Below are 16,882 nucleotides of genomic sequence, written 5' to 3'. Positions count from 1 at the left end.
TGAACATATCCATCACCCACAGAAGTTTCCTGTGCTTCTTTGTAATCCCCATTTCTGCATCCTTAATAATTTTTAAGAGTGTGAAGCGTTTCTGAGACCAAAAGGGTTGAAAGTGGTCATTTTATGGGCCTTCAAAACACATTTGGGGCAGAAAACATATTCTTTAAGGGTTTTTGGAAATTTTTTGTAACCTGGAAAAGGATGAAGTATTGTGGAATATTTTGATATCTTTTTCCACATTTCCTCCCCAACACCGCCCCCCCCTCACTTTAGCAATTTTCATAGGCTTGTTTGCTGGAGTAGCATTTTTCAAGATGCAAAGTGGAGTAGTTACTGTGAAAAACAAAGGGTCGGATAAATTTAGAAAACACCAAGTTAAATAAAATCAAATAGACTTTTTTACTGTAAGAATTTTTCTGAGCTTTTAATATCCTAATGTGCATTAAGAATTGTCACAAGGAGAATATGATGTGCAGTTTCCCAAATTAATCCCTTTGAGACACTGTTGGGAAAGGCCCAGGTCTGATATTTAGCCTTTACTGGAAGGGATTGTCACTATTTCAGGTCATTAGGGAGGGGGTTGTGGTATGCCCATCAGTCATGATGGAGAAGCAAGTGTTTATTTATACCAGACATTGTTATCTACCTAATATATATTATTCTCATGTAATCCTTGAAACAGTCATAAATTTTATTTTCAAATTATAGATTTGAAAGCTGTTAAGAAATTGCCCAAGGCTACTCAACTAGGAAATGACAAAGTCAGGATTGAGCCCACATCTATCTGACTCTGAAGCCTGTGTTTTACTGCTTAAATCTATTTATCTAAAGTTCATCCTAATGTTTTTCTTTTTCTGATGTATATTTGTCCAGAGTTGGTCTAAGCTTATCAGGAAATAGCCAGCTCTAGAAGCAACAGAACAATTGGCTTTTTCCTGTAGGGAATATGGTGAAGTCTGATCATAGGGGACAGAGACATCCCCTCTCTCTTCTCACCTCGGCTAATGGCAGATAAAATCTCTTCAACAGATTCTGTGTGTTGTTGCTAAGACTTTACAAGTTTTTGCTCATGTAGCCTTGAACATAGCTTTAAATTTTTTTTTTAATGTTTATTTATTTATTTGAGAGAGATTGAGACACAAGCACGAACAGGGGAGGGGCAGAGAGAGAGAGGGAGATACAGAATCTGAAGCAGGCTCCAGGCTCTGAGCGGTCAGCACAGAGCCCGACGCAGGGCTCGAACCCACAAGCTGTGAGATCATGACCTGAACCAAAGTCAGATGCTTAACCAACTGAGCCATCCAGGCACCCCAGCCTGATCATAGCTTTAAAAGAATTTTAAAGGGAATTATTGCCTTTAATTAAAATGTACTCCTGTTTTGAATACTAATGTTCACTCTTGACTATTGCAATCTTTATGGCAAGGGAATACAGATGTCTTGGGTCATTAGTTTAAGTGTGATCAAGATTGATCATAAAGTGATACCTACGTTCAGCTAGTGGGGTTAATTAATATTACTTTCTTCAAAGAATATAAGATGAGATAATAGAAAGTTAGAAAAAGAAGTCCATACTATTTAAAAGATTTTTATGAAATAGCTCTTTAGTGTTTACTTTTGTGTGTACAGGTAATACACAGTTAAAAGGTGGGTACAGTTGAGGGAGCGTGGCAAAAAACACCTAACTGAGGTCACTGCAGCATAAAGGGTCATCAGAAAGCAATTGATCAGAAGCAATTGATGATTTGCTATAAGCAAGACATTAAGCTAAAGACTTTACATATAGTGTTGAGTATAATGCCCACAACTCAGAGAGGGATTTATTCTCATTTTGCTTAAGAAGGATCTGAGATTTCGGTAGAATAAGTAACTGACGTTTGGTCATACAGCTTGATCGAAGTAGAGCCAGGATTTGAACTTGGGTGTGTCTGACTCCTAAGCTGGTCCTTGTCCTTCTGCTGTCTACTGCCTCTAATAGTATAAAGTAAATGAAAAAACTATTGATTTATATGAGCTTTTTAAGAAACACTTACTGAGATTTAATTACAATGACCAATCATTTAATGTAATCAGGGCCAATTCCATGGATAGGAAAATTGTATTGTGTAAGGGGGGTTAAAGACTTACAATCTATGTTATAAATCTATAATCTATAATCTATAAACCTATAGACCTACCTATAAACCAACCTGTAATCCTCAGTCTCCAAAATTCACAGTACCTGAAACATACATCTTTTGAGAATTCCGTTCAGCTATGACAAAAGTTTCAAAACTTTTCAGCAGTTAGAACTTTTGTTTTTGTTTTTGTTTTGAATTAAAAATGGGTAGTGTAAAACTTCATTTTACATAAGTATCTTTCTTGTGGTCTGGAGAAATTCTAGGGAAATCAGGTACACTGAGTTTATCCTGTTTTCTCTAGAAGGTAACTATAGCAAAGCAACCTATTTAAAAGTTTTCACAAATTATTGACATTTTGGAGTTAGGCAATTATGAGTCACATTAGCTCTCCAGTAATCTTTCATACTAAGAAAGAATGTAACCAAGGATTGGAGGGTGGGTGTGTACTATGAGGAATTTTCAGCCTAGAATAAGTGAGGCTCAACTTGAGGCCATTGAATAGTTGGTTATTCCCAAGAAATTTTGCTTTGAGTCTATAAACAGATATTTTCCTTATCCTTAAATATTTGATGAGGGCTGTGAGAATTTGAACAGAATAGGATAGATATACTTAGATGTATTATCTTCCTTTAATTCCTTAAGGAAAAGAGTGTTTATTTTATAAAGTCGCTGTTTTCTGCCAATGTTAGGTTGTCTTTTGATTAAAGACCAGTGATAGAATTGGCCTGGCATTGAAACTAGTAATAATTTTATTTTCTGTTTTTAGTTTTAAAAAAAACAAATTTATTTACTTTATAGCTTTTATTTTAAAGCTTGAATTCCTTTAGGTATTCAAATATTTTTATTTTATTATAATATATTTAAAAGTTTTTAAATTTATTATTATTTTTTTAAGTAGGCTCCATGTCCAATGTGGGGCTTGAACTCACAACCCTGAGATCAAGAGTCACATGCTCAGGGTGCCTGGGTGGCTCACTTGGTTAAATGTCTGGCTCTTGATTTTGGCTCAGGTCATGATCTCACAGTATGTGAGTTCAAGCACCACATAGGCTCTGCACTAACAGAGTGGAGCCTGCTTGGGATTCTCTGTCTCCCACTCTCTGTGCCCTTCCCTGGCTTGTGCACAGGCTCTCTCTCTTTCTAAATGAACGAATGAATGTCACATGCTTTACTGACTGAGCCAGCCAGGTACCCCTCATCCAGTCTGCCTATCAGAGAACTTAAGATGCAAAGTAATATATTTTTTTAGCCTATAATTGCTAACTTGGAATAAATGATACCTTTAATGCTTTCACAATAATCTGTGGTAACCTATTACATCAGCTGTTATCATTATTTTTAAGAATCCCATGCAGGCTCCAGGCTCTGTGCTAAGCCCGATGCGGGGTTCCTTCTCACGATTGTGAGATCATGACCTAAGCTGAGATCAAGAGTTGGACACTTAACTGACTGAGCCATCCAGGCACCTCTGCCCCCCCCTTTTTTTAAGTTTATTTATTTTTGAGAAAGAGAAAGTAGATCAGCTGTTTTAATTTTTGTGCCTTCCATACTATTTAGCCTATATGCATAATTATTTTTCTCTTGTGAAAGAACCCTTGGGTTAATAAATTTTTATACTTGAATGTTTGATTAGCATGCTCTGTGTATTTTTATTTTTAAAGTAATGTCCACAGCATGCTCTGTGTATTTTTATTTTTAAAGTAATGTCCACACCAAATGTGGAGCTTGAACTCACAACCCCTAGATCAAGAGTCACACACTCCACTCACTGAGCCAGCCAGGCGCCCCAACACCCTGTCTTTGAATGTTGGCATAGCTATTTATTGGCTATCACTGATTTATGATTTCTGTTAAAGAAAAGAAAGGACTCTATGCCTTTTATTTTCCTTGCACAGTAGACAGGTTATGGAAGGAGAATGTTGATCAGAAAATATCAGTAAAATGTAATGCTTAGAGCTTCAGGACTTAAACAAGGTAGCTGTCATTTTGGTGTCTTTCCTATCAATCTGACTGATGATTGTTTTTGCGCTTATGAATTCCTTAGAACACCTGTTTTTCTGGAAGAAGAAAATGTTTGACTTTCAGTGACAGATGCAAATTATCTACATCATTTTAAATTGAATTGAGGTAAAATAGGGAAAAAAATAGTGCCTAAGGAAGTAACTAAATATGTACTTATGGTGAAGTGCTCTTCTTTAGCCAAGTATGAAAACACTTATTTGACAAATTCTTTATTCTTTGGCCCAGCCATAATTTTGTTCAAGGATGGTTTGATTTACAGAGGCCGCTTCACCCTTGTTTTTCATCATAAGCACTGACTTCTTCTTGAGTACTTGCTTTATCTCAAGTTGTTACATTGATAGAATATCAAAATTATCAGTGTTTAAAGTAGAAATCCACCATTTCTTTTCATTTTTGTTTTGTTTTTGTTTTTGAGAGAGAGCAAGATAGAGTATGAGCAGAGGAGGGGCAGAGAGAGAGAGAGAGAGAGAGAGAGAGAGAGACAGAATCTGAAGCAGGCTCCAGGCTCTGGGCTGTCAGCACAGAGCCCAACATGGGGCTCAAACCCACAAACTGTGAGATCATGACCTGAGCCAATGTCAGACACCTAACCAACTGAGCCACCCAGGCACCCCAGAAATCCACCAATTTTTTTGCTCTTTGCATCTTCTTTTTTTCTGAGTTTCTAAATTGAATTGTGTTTCTGTTTTCCTCCTCTTCTCCTTTTCCATTTGCTTCTAGGGCCTTCTCCAGACTTCAAAACAAAGCCCATAGCTCTTTACTCATTCTTTTTTTTTTTTTTTTTTTTTGCATTTATTTATTTTTGATAGAGACAGAGCACAAGTGGGGGAGGGGCAGAGAGAGAGAGGGAGACACAGAATCTGAAGCAGGCTCCAGGCTCTGAGATGTCAGCACAGAGTCCCACGTGTGGCTCAAACTCACAAACCATGAGATCATGACCTGAGCCGATGTCGGATGCTTAACGACTGAGCCACCCAGGCGTCCCAACTCATTCTTTTGATCTAATACCTTCATCCAAGTTTCTGCAAAATTGGAGAAAAGGAAGGATGGGGAATAGACTTTTTAGTCTTAAGATTTTTTTTGTTTTGTTTTTACTTTTTTCTTCTGAATTTCACCTATACCTTACAGATAGTGCCTTCTGGAGCCAGGAATATGAAGCCTAGTACTGCACAAGCCTGATGGTCATTGCTCTATTCTCAGGCTGTCTTTCTCTCCCAGTTGCAAAATACCTACTTTTCATCTTCATTTCACTGAAGCTTTTTGACAGTTACAGTTTCTTGGAGAACAGGAAAACAGTAAATTGATCTACTAGTGTTACTTTGAAGATACTGAAGTGTAAGATAAAGGACTAATGAGAACTGGTCTTCACTGGGACAGCTTGGGTTGAACCTAGGTTCTCTTATTAGCTTTATGACCTTGGTCAAGTCAGTCAACCTTTCTGAATCTCCATTTGTTCATCTTTAAAGTTGTCCCCCTCAGGGGCTCTTGGGTGGCTCAGTCGGTTAAGCATCTGCCCCTTGGCGTTGGCTCATGATCTCACGGTTCATGGGTTCAAGCCCCACATCAGTCTGCACCATCAGTGCAGAGCCTGCTTGGGATTGTCTCTCCCTGTTCCTGTCCCACTTGTACTGTCTCTGTTTCTCTCAAAATAAAATAAAACAAAATAAACTTTAAAAATTATAAAATAAAGTTGTCCCTCTCTGAATGAGATGATATATGAAAAGTGATTTTCGACCTATAAGGTATTTTGCAGGTATAATTTTTTGTAACCAGCTATGTTAAATTTTGGTATCTTTAATATAGTAAAGATAAGTAAAGAGAATTCAAAATTTCCAATGAAACAAAATGCAGATGGGTCTGCTGTTTCAAGAATTTCACAGTTGGAGGTAGAATGGAAATGTTAAACATTATGAACTGATGTGCTTTTTTATTGTTTTAAACTTTTCTGTGCATGAGATACCCACATAGAAAAATGTACATACGAAGTATGTATGATGGCTGTGCACGTTTTAAGTAATGAAATAATCACCGATGTACATATCGCTTAGTTTAAGAAATAGAATGTCACAGGGGCTTCTGGGTAGCTCAGTCAGTTAAGCATGTGACTTTGATTCAGGTCGTGATCTTTAGGTTCATGAGCTCAAGCCCCACATAGGGCTCTCTGCTGTTGGCACAGAGCCTGCTTCGGATCTTCTGTCTCCCTCTCTCTGCCCCTCCCCCACTGGTGTGCGTGTGTGTGCATGCTCTCTCAAAAATAAACATTTTATTTTATTTTTTTAAACATTTATTTTTTGGGGGCACCTGGGTGGCTCAGTTGGTTAAGTGTCTGACTGCAGCTCAGGACATAATCTCACGGTCTGTGAGTTCAAGCCCCGCGTCAGGCTCTGTGCTGACAGCTCGGAGCCTGGAGCCTGCTTCCGATTCTGTGTCTGCCTCTCCCCTGCTTGTGCTCTGTGTCTCTCTGTCTCTCAAAAATAAGTAAATTAAAAAATAATAATAAAAACATTTTTTTCCTTTTCTTTTTTTTTTTTTTTTTTAACTTTTATTTATTATTGAGAGACAGAGCATGAGCATGGGAGGGGCAGAGAGAGGGGGAGACACAGAATCCGAAGCTAGCTCCAAGCTCCAAGCTGTCAGTACAGAGCCCGACGTGGAGTTCGAACTCACAAACCGAGATATCATGACCTGAGCGAGATCATGACCTGAGCCGAAGTCAGATGCTTAACTGACTGAGCCACCCAGACGTCCCTCAAAAATAAACATTTAAAAAAAATAAAAAATAAAAGAAATGGAACATCACATATCCTTGCTTTAAATTCATCCAGAATCCTGACTTTATATATGCTAATGACTCCTAAATTTAACTCTGTGGTCTGGACTTTTCTCCTGAACTCCAAATTTGTATATCCAGCTGCATATTTGACATTTTCACTTGCATGTCTAATAGGATCTCAGACTGGCTATCTCCAAAACTCCTCATTCCTACTCCCACCCATCTATTGCTCTGTAGTTCTCTATCTCCATTAATAGCAGCTCTGTCTTTTCAGTTGCTTAGGCTAAAACCTTGGAGCTTTAAGTCCTTTTGTCGCCTCACACCTCCTGTAGAAACTATCAGTAGGGTCTGTTGAAAGTTCATTAAGAATACATCTAGGATCTCACTTCTCAACACTCCAACTGCTAACCCAGTCTGTAGGCTACCACTATCTCTAGATTACTGCTTTAGTCTACTAACTGGTATCTCTGCTTCTGTTGCTTCCTCCCCTGTAGTCTATTTTCAGCACAGAAGCTTGAGGATCTTGTTAAAAGTAAGTCAGATAATGTCACTTCTCTTTCAGATCACTTCAGTGACTTCCCTTCCCATTGGCTCCGAGTAAATGCTCTGCACTGCTGACCTCAGTTAATGCTCCCTTCTCCTCCTGACTACTCTCCTCTTTGCTCATTCTCTTCCAGCTACACTGATATCTCGCTCATCCTTACACATGCCACTGAGTTTTCCGGCCTTGAGAGTTTCTAGCTTTATGCTGGAGGCTTCTGATCCAAGCTCCTTCCCTTCTTGAGGCCCAGGGCTTTCTGATCTCTTCCTTACTTTTGTGGCCATTAATACCCTGGCTCCAAGCCATCAGGCATGAAGTGATGCCCTTGAGCAAATAAATGACTGTTTTAGAATTCTAGATACTATTCTCCTTTTGAACACATCCTCCACCCCATCTTTTTTTTTTTTTTTTTTTTTGGCAAAGATTTCCTTTTCTCTGTTGCCAGTTCAGCATTCATTAAGACTGTTATGTTTTATTTAACGTTTTATAGATGGCTTCTTTGTCAGCCATTTTGCCAGAATTGAAAGTCTGATGAATTGTTATTAGTTAGTGAAGTTAGATCATTGATTTCTTAGAATATTTTTTTATTATTGTTATTTTTATTTAATTTAAATCCAAGTTAACACAGTGTAATAATTTCAGGAATAGAATTTAGTGATTTATCATTTACATATAACACCCTGTGCTCATCCCAACAAGTGCCCTCCTTAATGCCCCTTGCCCATTTAGCCCTTCCCCCCACCCCCTCTCCCCTAGCAACCCTCAGTTTCTTCTCTGTATTTAAGAGTCTCTTATGGTTTGTCTCCCTCCCTGTTTTTATATTATTTTTGCTTCCCTTCCCTTGTGTTCATCTGTTCTGTGTCTTAAGGTCCTTATATCAGTGAAGTAATATGATATTTGTCTTTCTGTAATTTCGCTTAGCATGATATCCTCTAGTTCCATCCACGTAGTTGCGAACGGCAAGGTTTCATTCTTTTTGATTGCCGAGTAATACTCCACTGTATATATAAACCACATCTTCCTTATCCATTCATCCATCGATGGACATTTGGGCTCTTTCCATACTTTGGCTATTGTTGATAGTGCTGCTATAAACATTGGGGTGCATGCATCCCTTCGAAACAGCACACCCGTATCCCTTGGATAAATGCCTAGTAGTGCAATTGCTGGGCCGTAGGGTAGTTGTATTTTTAGGTTTTTGAGGAACCTCCATACTGTTTTCCAGAGTGGCTGAATTTTGTTTTTTTCTTGAATTAAAGGATGGAAGACTCCAGACAGGGGACCACATCTTGAAGATTGGTGGCACAGATGTGCAGGGAATGACCAGCGAGCAAGTTGCCCAAGTACTAAGGAACTGTGGGAATTCAGTCAGGATGCTTGTTGCAAGAGACCCAGCTGGTGAAATTTCTGAAACCCCTCCCCCTCCTGCAGCCTTACCCGTAGCCCTGCCTGCTGTAGCCAACAGGAGCCCTAGTGTTGTGAGTATACAAACCATTCTTTAATCTTAAATACTGGATATGAGATCCTGCAAGATTAGAAATCCCTTCAACTCAGAGTGCCAACGATTGTGAGTAGTGTCCCCAAGGAAGTGAAGAAGAACCCCGCTAAGAGACCTTAGATAAGTTTGATTTTCTTTGTTGCTGTGTCTCAGGGTTAAGTCATTCAGCCTCCCTGAGCTTCAGCTACTCCTCTGTAAATTGGAAAATAATAGTACTTGCCATTTCTTTTTCTTAAATAAAGGCTTTTAAAAAACTTCTAAAATTTTGTTTAAAAAAATTCCTTTTTAATGTTTGCTTATTTTTGAGAGAGAGGGACAGAGTGCGAGTGGGGGAGGAGCAGGGAGAGACGGAGACACAGAATCCTAAGCAGGCTCCAGTTTCTGAGCTGTCAGCACACAGCCCAATGCGGGTCTCGAACCCATGAGCTGTGAGATCATGACCTGAGCTGAAGTTGGACGCTTAACCAGGCACCTCTTAAATTTTATTTTAAAGTAAGATTCAAACCCAACATGGGGCTTGAAATCATGACCCCAAGATCAAGAGTTGCATGCTCTACCAACTGAGCCAGCCAGAAGTCCTAGTACTTGTCGTTATTACTTCATTAGAGTGGTGTTGAGGCATCCATGTATTGGAGGGGAAACTAAATATTGGTCAGTGTATGAGTTACTACAGATAGGAACAGAATGACCAAAGGAAATAAATAATATTTGCTATAATAATCATTATTATTATCATCAAACACCTAGAATTGTTGAGGTCATCTGAAATCCTCACAGGAATTCTGCAAGATAGGTCTTAATCTTTCATTAAGATAAGATTGCAGGGGCGCCTGGATGGCTCAGTCAGTTAAGCATCTGACTTCAGCTCAGGTCATGATCTCACGGTCTGTGAGTTCAAGCCCCGCGTCGGGCTCTGTGCTGACAGCTCAGAGCCTGGAGCCTGCTTCTGTGTCTCCCTGTTTCTCTGCCCCTCCCCCGCTCATGCTCTGTCTCTTTCTGTCTCAAAAATAAATATTAAAAAAAAATTTAAAAAAAGAGAAGATTGCAATACATGAAGGAACTGAAGTCCAAATTACTCATTAAAAGTCATAAAGTGAGGGGTGTCTGGGTGGCTCAATAGGTTGAACGTCCGACTCTTGATTCCGGCTCAGGTGATGATCCCAGGGTCATGGGATTGAGCATGGGTTGGGCTCTGTGCTGTGTGTGGAGCCTACTTCAGATTCTCTATTTCTCTCTGTCCCTGTCCCCAGCTTGTGCTTTTTTCGTCCCTAAAAAAATAATAAACGTATAAAAACAATCATGTAGTGAGTAAGTTGAAGCTGGGATTTGAATTCAGGTCTTTCTGGTCCTTTCCAAACCCTTTCCAACCATCACACAGGGTCTGAATCAAGGGGTAATAAAGCGAATGGAGAGAAATAGTTTTTAAAAGGAGGGGCCATGGAAGAAAGAAGGAGAAGTGATTTTGGTGGGAAGAGGTGAAGACCGTCATTCATCTGCATTTGAGGGGCTGTTCTATGAAGTTGTTGGCCTCTCCCTCTTTGGCATCTTGTCGCTGGAAGTTTTCTGTCGGAGATGTTAGCATCATTTTTGTTTTCCTCCCCAGACTGGTTACAGCCACTTTCTTCCCTTCCATTACTTTAGCTCTCTTGAGCCTCCAATTCAGTAGTTGGGATCAATGTAGCTATGTGATAAGTGAGAATTTGATGCAATCACCCGTTTCCTTTCTCCTGTTAGCGTTTTGAATTGGATCATGTTTTTAGACACTTTATTCTTTTAAAGAACTATTTTATTTTTTTATTTTTTAATTTATTTTTTAATTTTTTTTAATGTTTATTTATTTTTGAGACAGAGAGAGACAGAGCATGAACGGGGGAGGGTCAGAGAGAGAGGGAGACACAGAATCTGAAGCAGGCTCCAGGTTCTGAGCTGTCAGCACTGAGCCCAACGCGGGGCTCAAACTCACGGACCATGAGATCATGACCTGAGCCGAAGTTGGATGCTTAACCGACTGAGCCACCCAGGCGCCACAGAACTATTTTAAATTAGAAGACAAGTAATGAAAAAAGGTTCTAGGTCGACAGTTTTTGCTCACAATTATTATTCACAATAATTCTTAGCATTTGTTTCAAAATTTTTCTTTACATTTGGTTCTTTTTTATTTACTTTTTGGGAGAGGGAGGGTAAAAGTGAGTGAGGGGCAGAGAGAGAGGGGAGAGAGAAGCAAGGCTCATCCAAAGCGGGGCTCGAACTTAGGAACTTTGAGATCATGACCTAAGCCGAAGTTAGATACTTAACCAACTGAGCCACTCAGGCACCCCTACATTTGGTTCTTTTAGATAAAAATTTATCCTGAGTTTTTTTTCTAAGTGGCTGTATTAGTTTTCTGTTGTTGTGTAACAAATTATCACAAACCTTGTGGCTTAAAACAACACTCTTTGTTCACAGTTGTGCAGTTCAGAAGTCTGGGTAGGACAGGCTGGGTTCTCTACTTAGATTGCTGTGTGGCCAAAATCGAGGGCTTGCCGGACTCTTATCTGGATGCTCTGGGGACAGTCTGTTTCTAAGCTCATATAGATTGTTGGCAGAAAACAGCTCCTTGCATCTGTAGGACTTAAGTCTCTTTTCTTTGCTGGCTGTCAGCTAAGGCCCTCTCAGCTCCTCGAGGCTCCCCATGGAACTTCTCATAGGACCTCTTCATCTTCAGACCACAAGTCCAGCCCTTATACTTCAAATCTTTGTCACTTCCTTTTCTTCTGCCAGCCAGAAAACTGCTTTTGAAGGGTCTGTGATTAGATTAGATGCACCTGGATAGTCATCTTTTTGCCACATACTGAAACATAAACACAGGAATAGAACCAGGAATCAAAAATCATGGGGACCATGTTAAGATTCTCTCTGCCACAGGTGCTAAAAAAATACTTGACAAACCATGCACAAATTGACTGTGTACACAGTTATGGAACTAAATATATATCATTAAAAAGGTTTTTTTCCTTTTAAGACACTTCTCTCTCTCTTTCTTTTTTTTTTTTTTAGGACAGTTCTCTTTTTGAAACTTATGATGTTGAACTCATTAAAAAAGATGGACAAAGTCTTGGAATTAGAATTGTTGGGTATATTGGAACTCCTCATACAGGTAAATGAATCATTTCCATTTTGTATTTGGAAATAATTGTAAAGGATGTTAAGGTTTCTAGATAGTAAAATTAACTATCTGCAGACTTTAATTTAAATACTGAACAATAAACCGTGTATTTTTAGTGGCAACCAGTTACTTTTCAGTGATTAGAGAATTACAGTTTTATCTCAGTAGTTTTATAGCTGACTTGATTTTCATTAACAAGGATTTAATTATCCAACTCATCATATAGCATTTGAATTGTACCTTCTTTTATTTCTTAAATATATTTAAAATATTGTGACTGTTACATATTATGACACTTTAGATGTGATAAAATAAAGATTACTGTATTTCATATTATAAATGTCAAAAAAGTGTTAGTATAACCACATATATATATAAAACAATTTCTTTGATTAGAATTATTTTCCTGTCATATAAAAAAGGGTTCTATTGTTTTTTGCACAAATATTTGCTAGTAACATGAATTCAGAGGTATGAAATGTTCTAGTTTTTTAAAAAATAGCAAGATTAGAAAGTTAATTTTTTTAAAAAATTATTATTTTGCATACTTACAGCAGGTGGAAAGATTAAGAGTGCTAATGTATTCAAAGTCCTGAATGAAATTCATGTCAGGCCACCTTGTGCTATTTTAGCCTAATGAAATAACTGTTTTCAAAGCTTTAGATTTTTCTAAGTGCCACCTTTATTAGGTTCAGAATTTAAATGAGTTCCAAAAGAGCTAAGTATGGATTGTATAATAATGTTGGGGGGAAAAAAAACTATATTGAATAGCTCTTAATATGCTGTCTGGTTAAAGAAATCATGACTTTGTTCCTAAACTTGTGGCTTATGACTCAAATACTCTATTAAGTTTTTAGAGTGTTCTTATAAAGTTAACAATACACACACAGAGTAAAATGAAAGTGAATGATAGAAGACTGAGAAAATCTGATGTTTATGTTACTGAATAAAGAAAAGAATCCTTTACCTTCTTTACCTTCAAAAGAAGTTTTGGAGACTGGGCGGGGGACAATGGTAAATCCAAAAACTAGAATATTTAAAAACTCAAACTCAGCATTCTATTTAACATGTAGTCTTTCAAAATAATATTCATTTTATTCCATTCATTGGACTTTTGAGGGGGTTACTTAGTTCTGAAAGAGATAGAAAAATGAATGTAAGAAAAGTCTAGTCAGAGAAATAAATATGTAAGTAACGCTCAATTATTTAAGAATAAGTGAAATATATGTTTTAGTAGAGATCTAAGCAAACTATCATGACAGTTGAAAGATTAAATTTGATAAATAAAGAATTCACAAAGAAAGGTATTTGCGCTAGTCATGAAAAAGGATTTTAGTAGAAGGGGTGAGGTTATAGGAAGAAAAAATGGATAAGAAAAGGGATAGCATCATGACAATACTTAGTGTTTTGGTGAAATCTCAAGTCTTGTGTGTGTGGACTTTTGTCTTGTTGTAGGGATGGTAGTTGGATGTAAGGAAAAAAAGACATTTGGGGCAGAGTATAGAGGTCCTTGAGTATGAGTCTATGAAATTTACAATTATTTAGGCAATAGGAATCCATTGGTGTTTAGTTTTCCTCTATTGACAATATTTTAAGTTCATTTGAAATGAAAGAATAAAAGTACAAAATCATCCAGAGTTATGGTTTTCATTTTCCAGTTTCTCCTCCAGTCTTTGCCCCTAGGAACGCATGCTTTTTATATAGTTGTAATTTTTATATAGCCATTTGTTTCTATTTAAATATTTTATAATAAAAATATTATGTAACATTGTGAAGATTCTACTTAAAAAAAACAAAACAAAACACTATGTGTACTTTTCCGTATCTAGGAAGCTAACAGTGAACTAAATGTAGGCCGGAAGACCAGGTAGGAGGGAGACTCTTGTCTTAGTGCTGGTGAAAAGTGACGAGGTCTCTGAGGCAGCAGGGAGAAGGGAGACAGCCCAAGAGAAGAGGCTGAGACTGCCTGGGCTCTCCTGAATTCCAGTTGGTGGTAGAGCACATTTCATCAGGGTTCCATTACTGATGATTTTTCCAGAAATAGTCATCAGTCACATCATTTCAAATTCGGGTCACTCGTGATGGTGACAGTTTGAAATAATCCATCAATTTCCCTGCTTGTGTTCAAGATAGTATTTATCAAGCCTCGAGTCAGCCCCTGTAGCTAATTAACCTCTTGATATGAATTTTGCAATCAAGGTCTAATTAGAGCTTTCTTCCTTTTTCCATATGTTTTCGTGCACCTCAGGGGAGGCTTCAGGGATTTATGTGAAAAGTATAATACCTGGCAGTGCTGCATACCACAATGGCCAAATTCAAGTGAATGACAAAATAATTGCTGTAAGTACCTGTCCTCTGTTTTAGAATGGAATCAACTTGGGGGGTCGGGGGGGGGAGTTATCTTTATTATAATGTATGTGTGTGAGAGGAGAATGGCTTCGCCTAATCTCATAATGTTTCAAAAAATTGAGTGTCATCTCATTGATTTGGACTCTTGGGGTTCTAAATTTGTTTGTTTGCTTTTTGTTTTTGTTTTTCATTGTGTGTGAAGAAACAAATCAATAACCATATTGGTAGGAAGAAAAAAAATATATATATATATCTACACATATATCTGAAAGATGGTCTGCCATTCTTCTAGAAAAGACTTTTTTTTAATTTTTAAAAAATGTTTTTATTATTTATTTTTGAGAGAGAGAGAGCGAGCGAGCAAGCATGTGCATGAGCTGGGGAGGGGCAGAGAGAGGGAGACACAGAATCCGAAGCAGACTCCAGGCTCTGAGCTGTCAGCACAGAGCCTGACCCAGGGCCTAAACCAATGAACCGCAAGATCATGACCTGAGCCAAAGTTGTCAGATACTGAACCGACTGAGCCACCCTGGTGCCCCTAGAAAAGACTTTTCAAGCACCTCTGTGTTTTTTAAACTCACTCATTTTTCATACAAAATAGGCTATTAACCAGATCTTTTTATCTCTTCATGAAAGTAATTTTTCTATTAACCGTAAGTAATTTTGAATACATACAAAAACATAGAATTATTTTATATATTGGAGAATATAATAATTACCTTTTGTCAATTCAGACTGGTCTTTCTTCATTTAGTAGAAATTGGTTAAATTGTAAAGTTTATTTGAATAATATTTTTGAAGCATACACACACACATTTAATTTAGTGATTTACATAGAAACAAATGTTCATTGGTGTCATTTGAATCTTTGTCCTTCAAGTCCATCTAGGGAAGCACCTTTTATGACTCTTGGCTTAGGAAGCATCTTGTGATTTGCAGGGTATGGAGTCAAGCAGTAAGCAGTGGATGCTTTGGAGAAAATACTTCTAGGGAAAACTAAACGTAATGGTTTGGCCAGCTTGGGAGATGAGGCCTGTGTGTTCTGATGGACTTTAGAAATGAGGAATTGGGCTTGACTTAGATTAGTAAATCCGTTTCTTGCATATACTTCTTCACAGCACTAGAAAACCCAATGGGGGGAGATGTGTGTATCTCTTCTGGAAACTACCACATAATGATATGATAGAGGGATGAAGTATTGGATGACCTCTTCAATGTTGATAATACAGGCTTGTAGTTAGTACATCTTGAGAGCTGTGTTTAACAGTTGACCATCTTTTAAGGCACTTTGAATTTTGAATAGCATAAGAGACTAAGACCTTTTCCCTCTCAGGCTGTCAGTTAAAATGTGTGACTCTCAATTACAAGTTTGCATTTGCTCTGTAGGTTTTCAGGACATTTGTCAGCATGTTTCACTACTAATTTTGCCTCCTATTCAAAAGTAATTCCTTAGGTTTAATACAAATTCGTTTTGGCATAAAATGAATTGCCTGATTTTATTCTGCCTTGTCAGAGTTGAAAATAGTCGCTAACTTGAAGCTTCTGTTTAATGTGTCTCTTAACATTTTAGGTTGATGGTGTCAATATTCAGGGTTTTGCCAACCAGGATGTTGTTGAAGTGTTACGAAACGCAGGGCAAGTGGTACACCTAACTCTGGTTCGAAGGAAGACATTTTCATCTGCTTCTCCACACGAATGGCCTTCAGACAGAGGTAGTTCATTCCACGATCCCTCTCCCCACCACGTAGTCTAGGTCTGGAAGAATATCTTATCTACAGAAGTTGCTCTGTGAGTCTGGGAAGGAAAAAGTGCCCACCTTGTATAATGTAGTGATGGAGAAATGAATCAGCTAGCTCATTTGTGCATTGAAGAAGAACTTCCTTGTGCCATTCCAAATGTTAGAACATGAACCCTGACATGCATTAAGCTTTGAGAGCTGTTTGAAATGGAGATGGAAATCATTTTTTCCAAAAAGCTTCTAAATTTCATTTATTACTTATATTTGAATAATAAAGCTTCGACACCTTTTGTTCTAGGGGCTCTCATTTGTCTAAGGCTTTGACATTTTGCACACTTAAGATTTCATACTACTTCTAACAATATATTTAATTCTAATGTCTCCTGATTTACCCTATGAAATACAGAGGGGAGAAAATAAGGATTTCTATTAAGAACATTTTTATTTGTAAAATATTTGTTATTTTGATTAAAGAATAGCAAATTGTCATTATGGAACAAATGGTATGCATGCCAATTTTTTAATTATCAAGTTATTAATGTGTAGATTGAAAAATTTGACAGTCCGGAAAACAAATTCAATTTAAAATGAATGACTAGTTATAGAACTAGTAAGAAATAATTCCATTAGAATTTGTCAGAAGATGAATATATTTTTTTCCTCTCTTCTGAAGATATAATAAGCCTGGAAGCCTTGT

The 16,882-nt window shown here is 37.7% G+C and overlaps 1 protein-coding gene across 4 annotated transcripts in view; it reads left to right on the top strand.

Moving 5' to 3' along the window:
• PATJ (PATJ crumbs cell polarity complex component) overlaps positions 1-16,882 on the top strand; it is a 366,822-nt gene that overhangs the window by 31,563 nt on the left and 318,377 nt on the right. For all 4 annotated transcript variants that reach the window (XM_058717189.1, XM_058717188.1, XM_058717187.1 and 1 more), the window contains exons 8-11: positions 8,715-8,933; positions 11,990-12,089; positions 14,347-14,438; positions 16,018-16,159. In XM_058717189.1, coding sequence (XP_058573172.1) covers positions 8,715-8,933; positions 11,990-12,089; positions 14,347-14,438; positions 16,018-16,159 — 553 coding nt within the window. The remainder of the gene's footprint in view (positions 1-8,714; positions 8,934-11,989; positions 12,090-14,346; positions 14,439-16,017; positions 16,160-16,882) is intronic.

The sequence above is a fragment of the Neofelis nebulosa genome, chromosome 2 (genome assembly GCF_028018385.1).
Source record: "Neofelis nebulosa isolate mNeoNeb1 chromosome 2, mNeoNeb1.pri, whole genome shotgun sequence".
Classification (NCBI taxonomy): Eukaryota; Metazoa; Chordata; class Mammalia; order Carnivora; family Felidae; genus Neofelis; species Neofelis nebulosa.
Note: the sequence above shows the minus strand (reverse complement) of the source record. Positions and strands in the feature narration are given on the sequence as shown.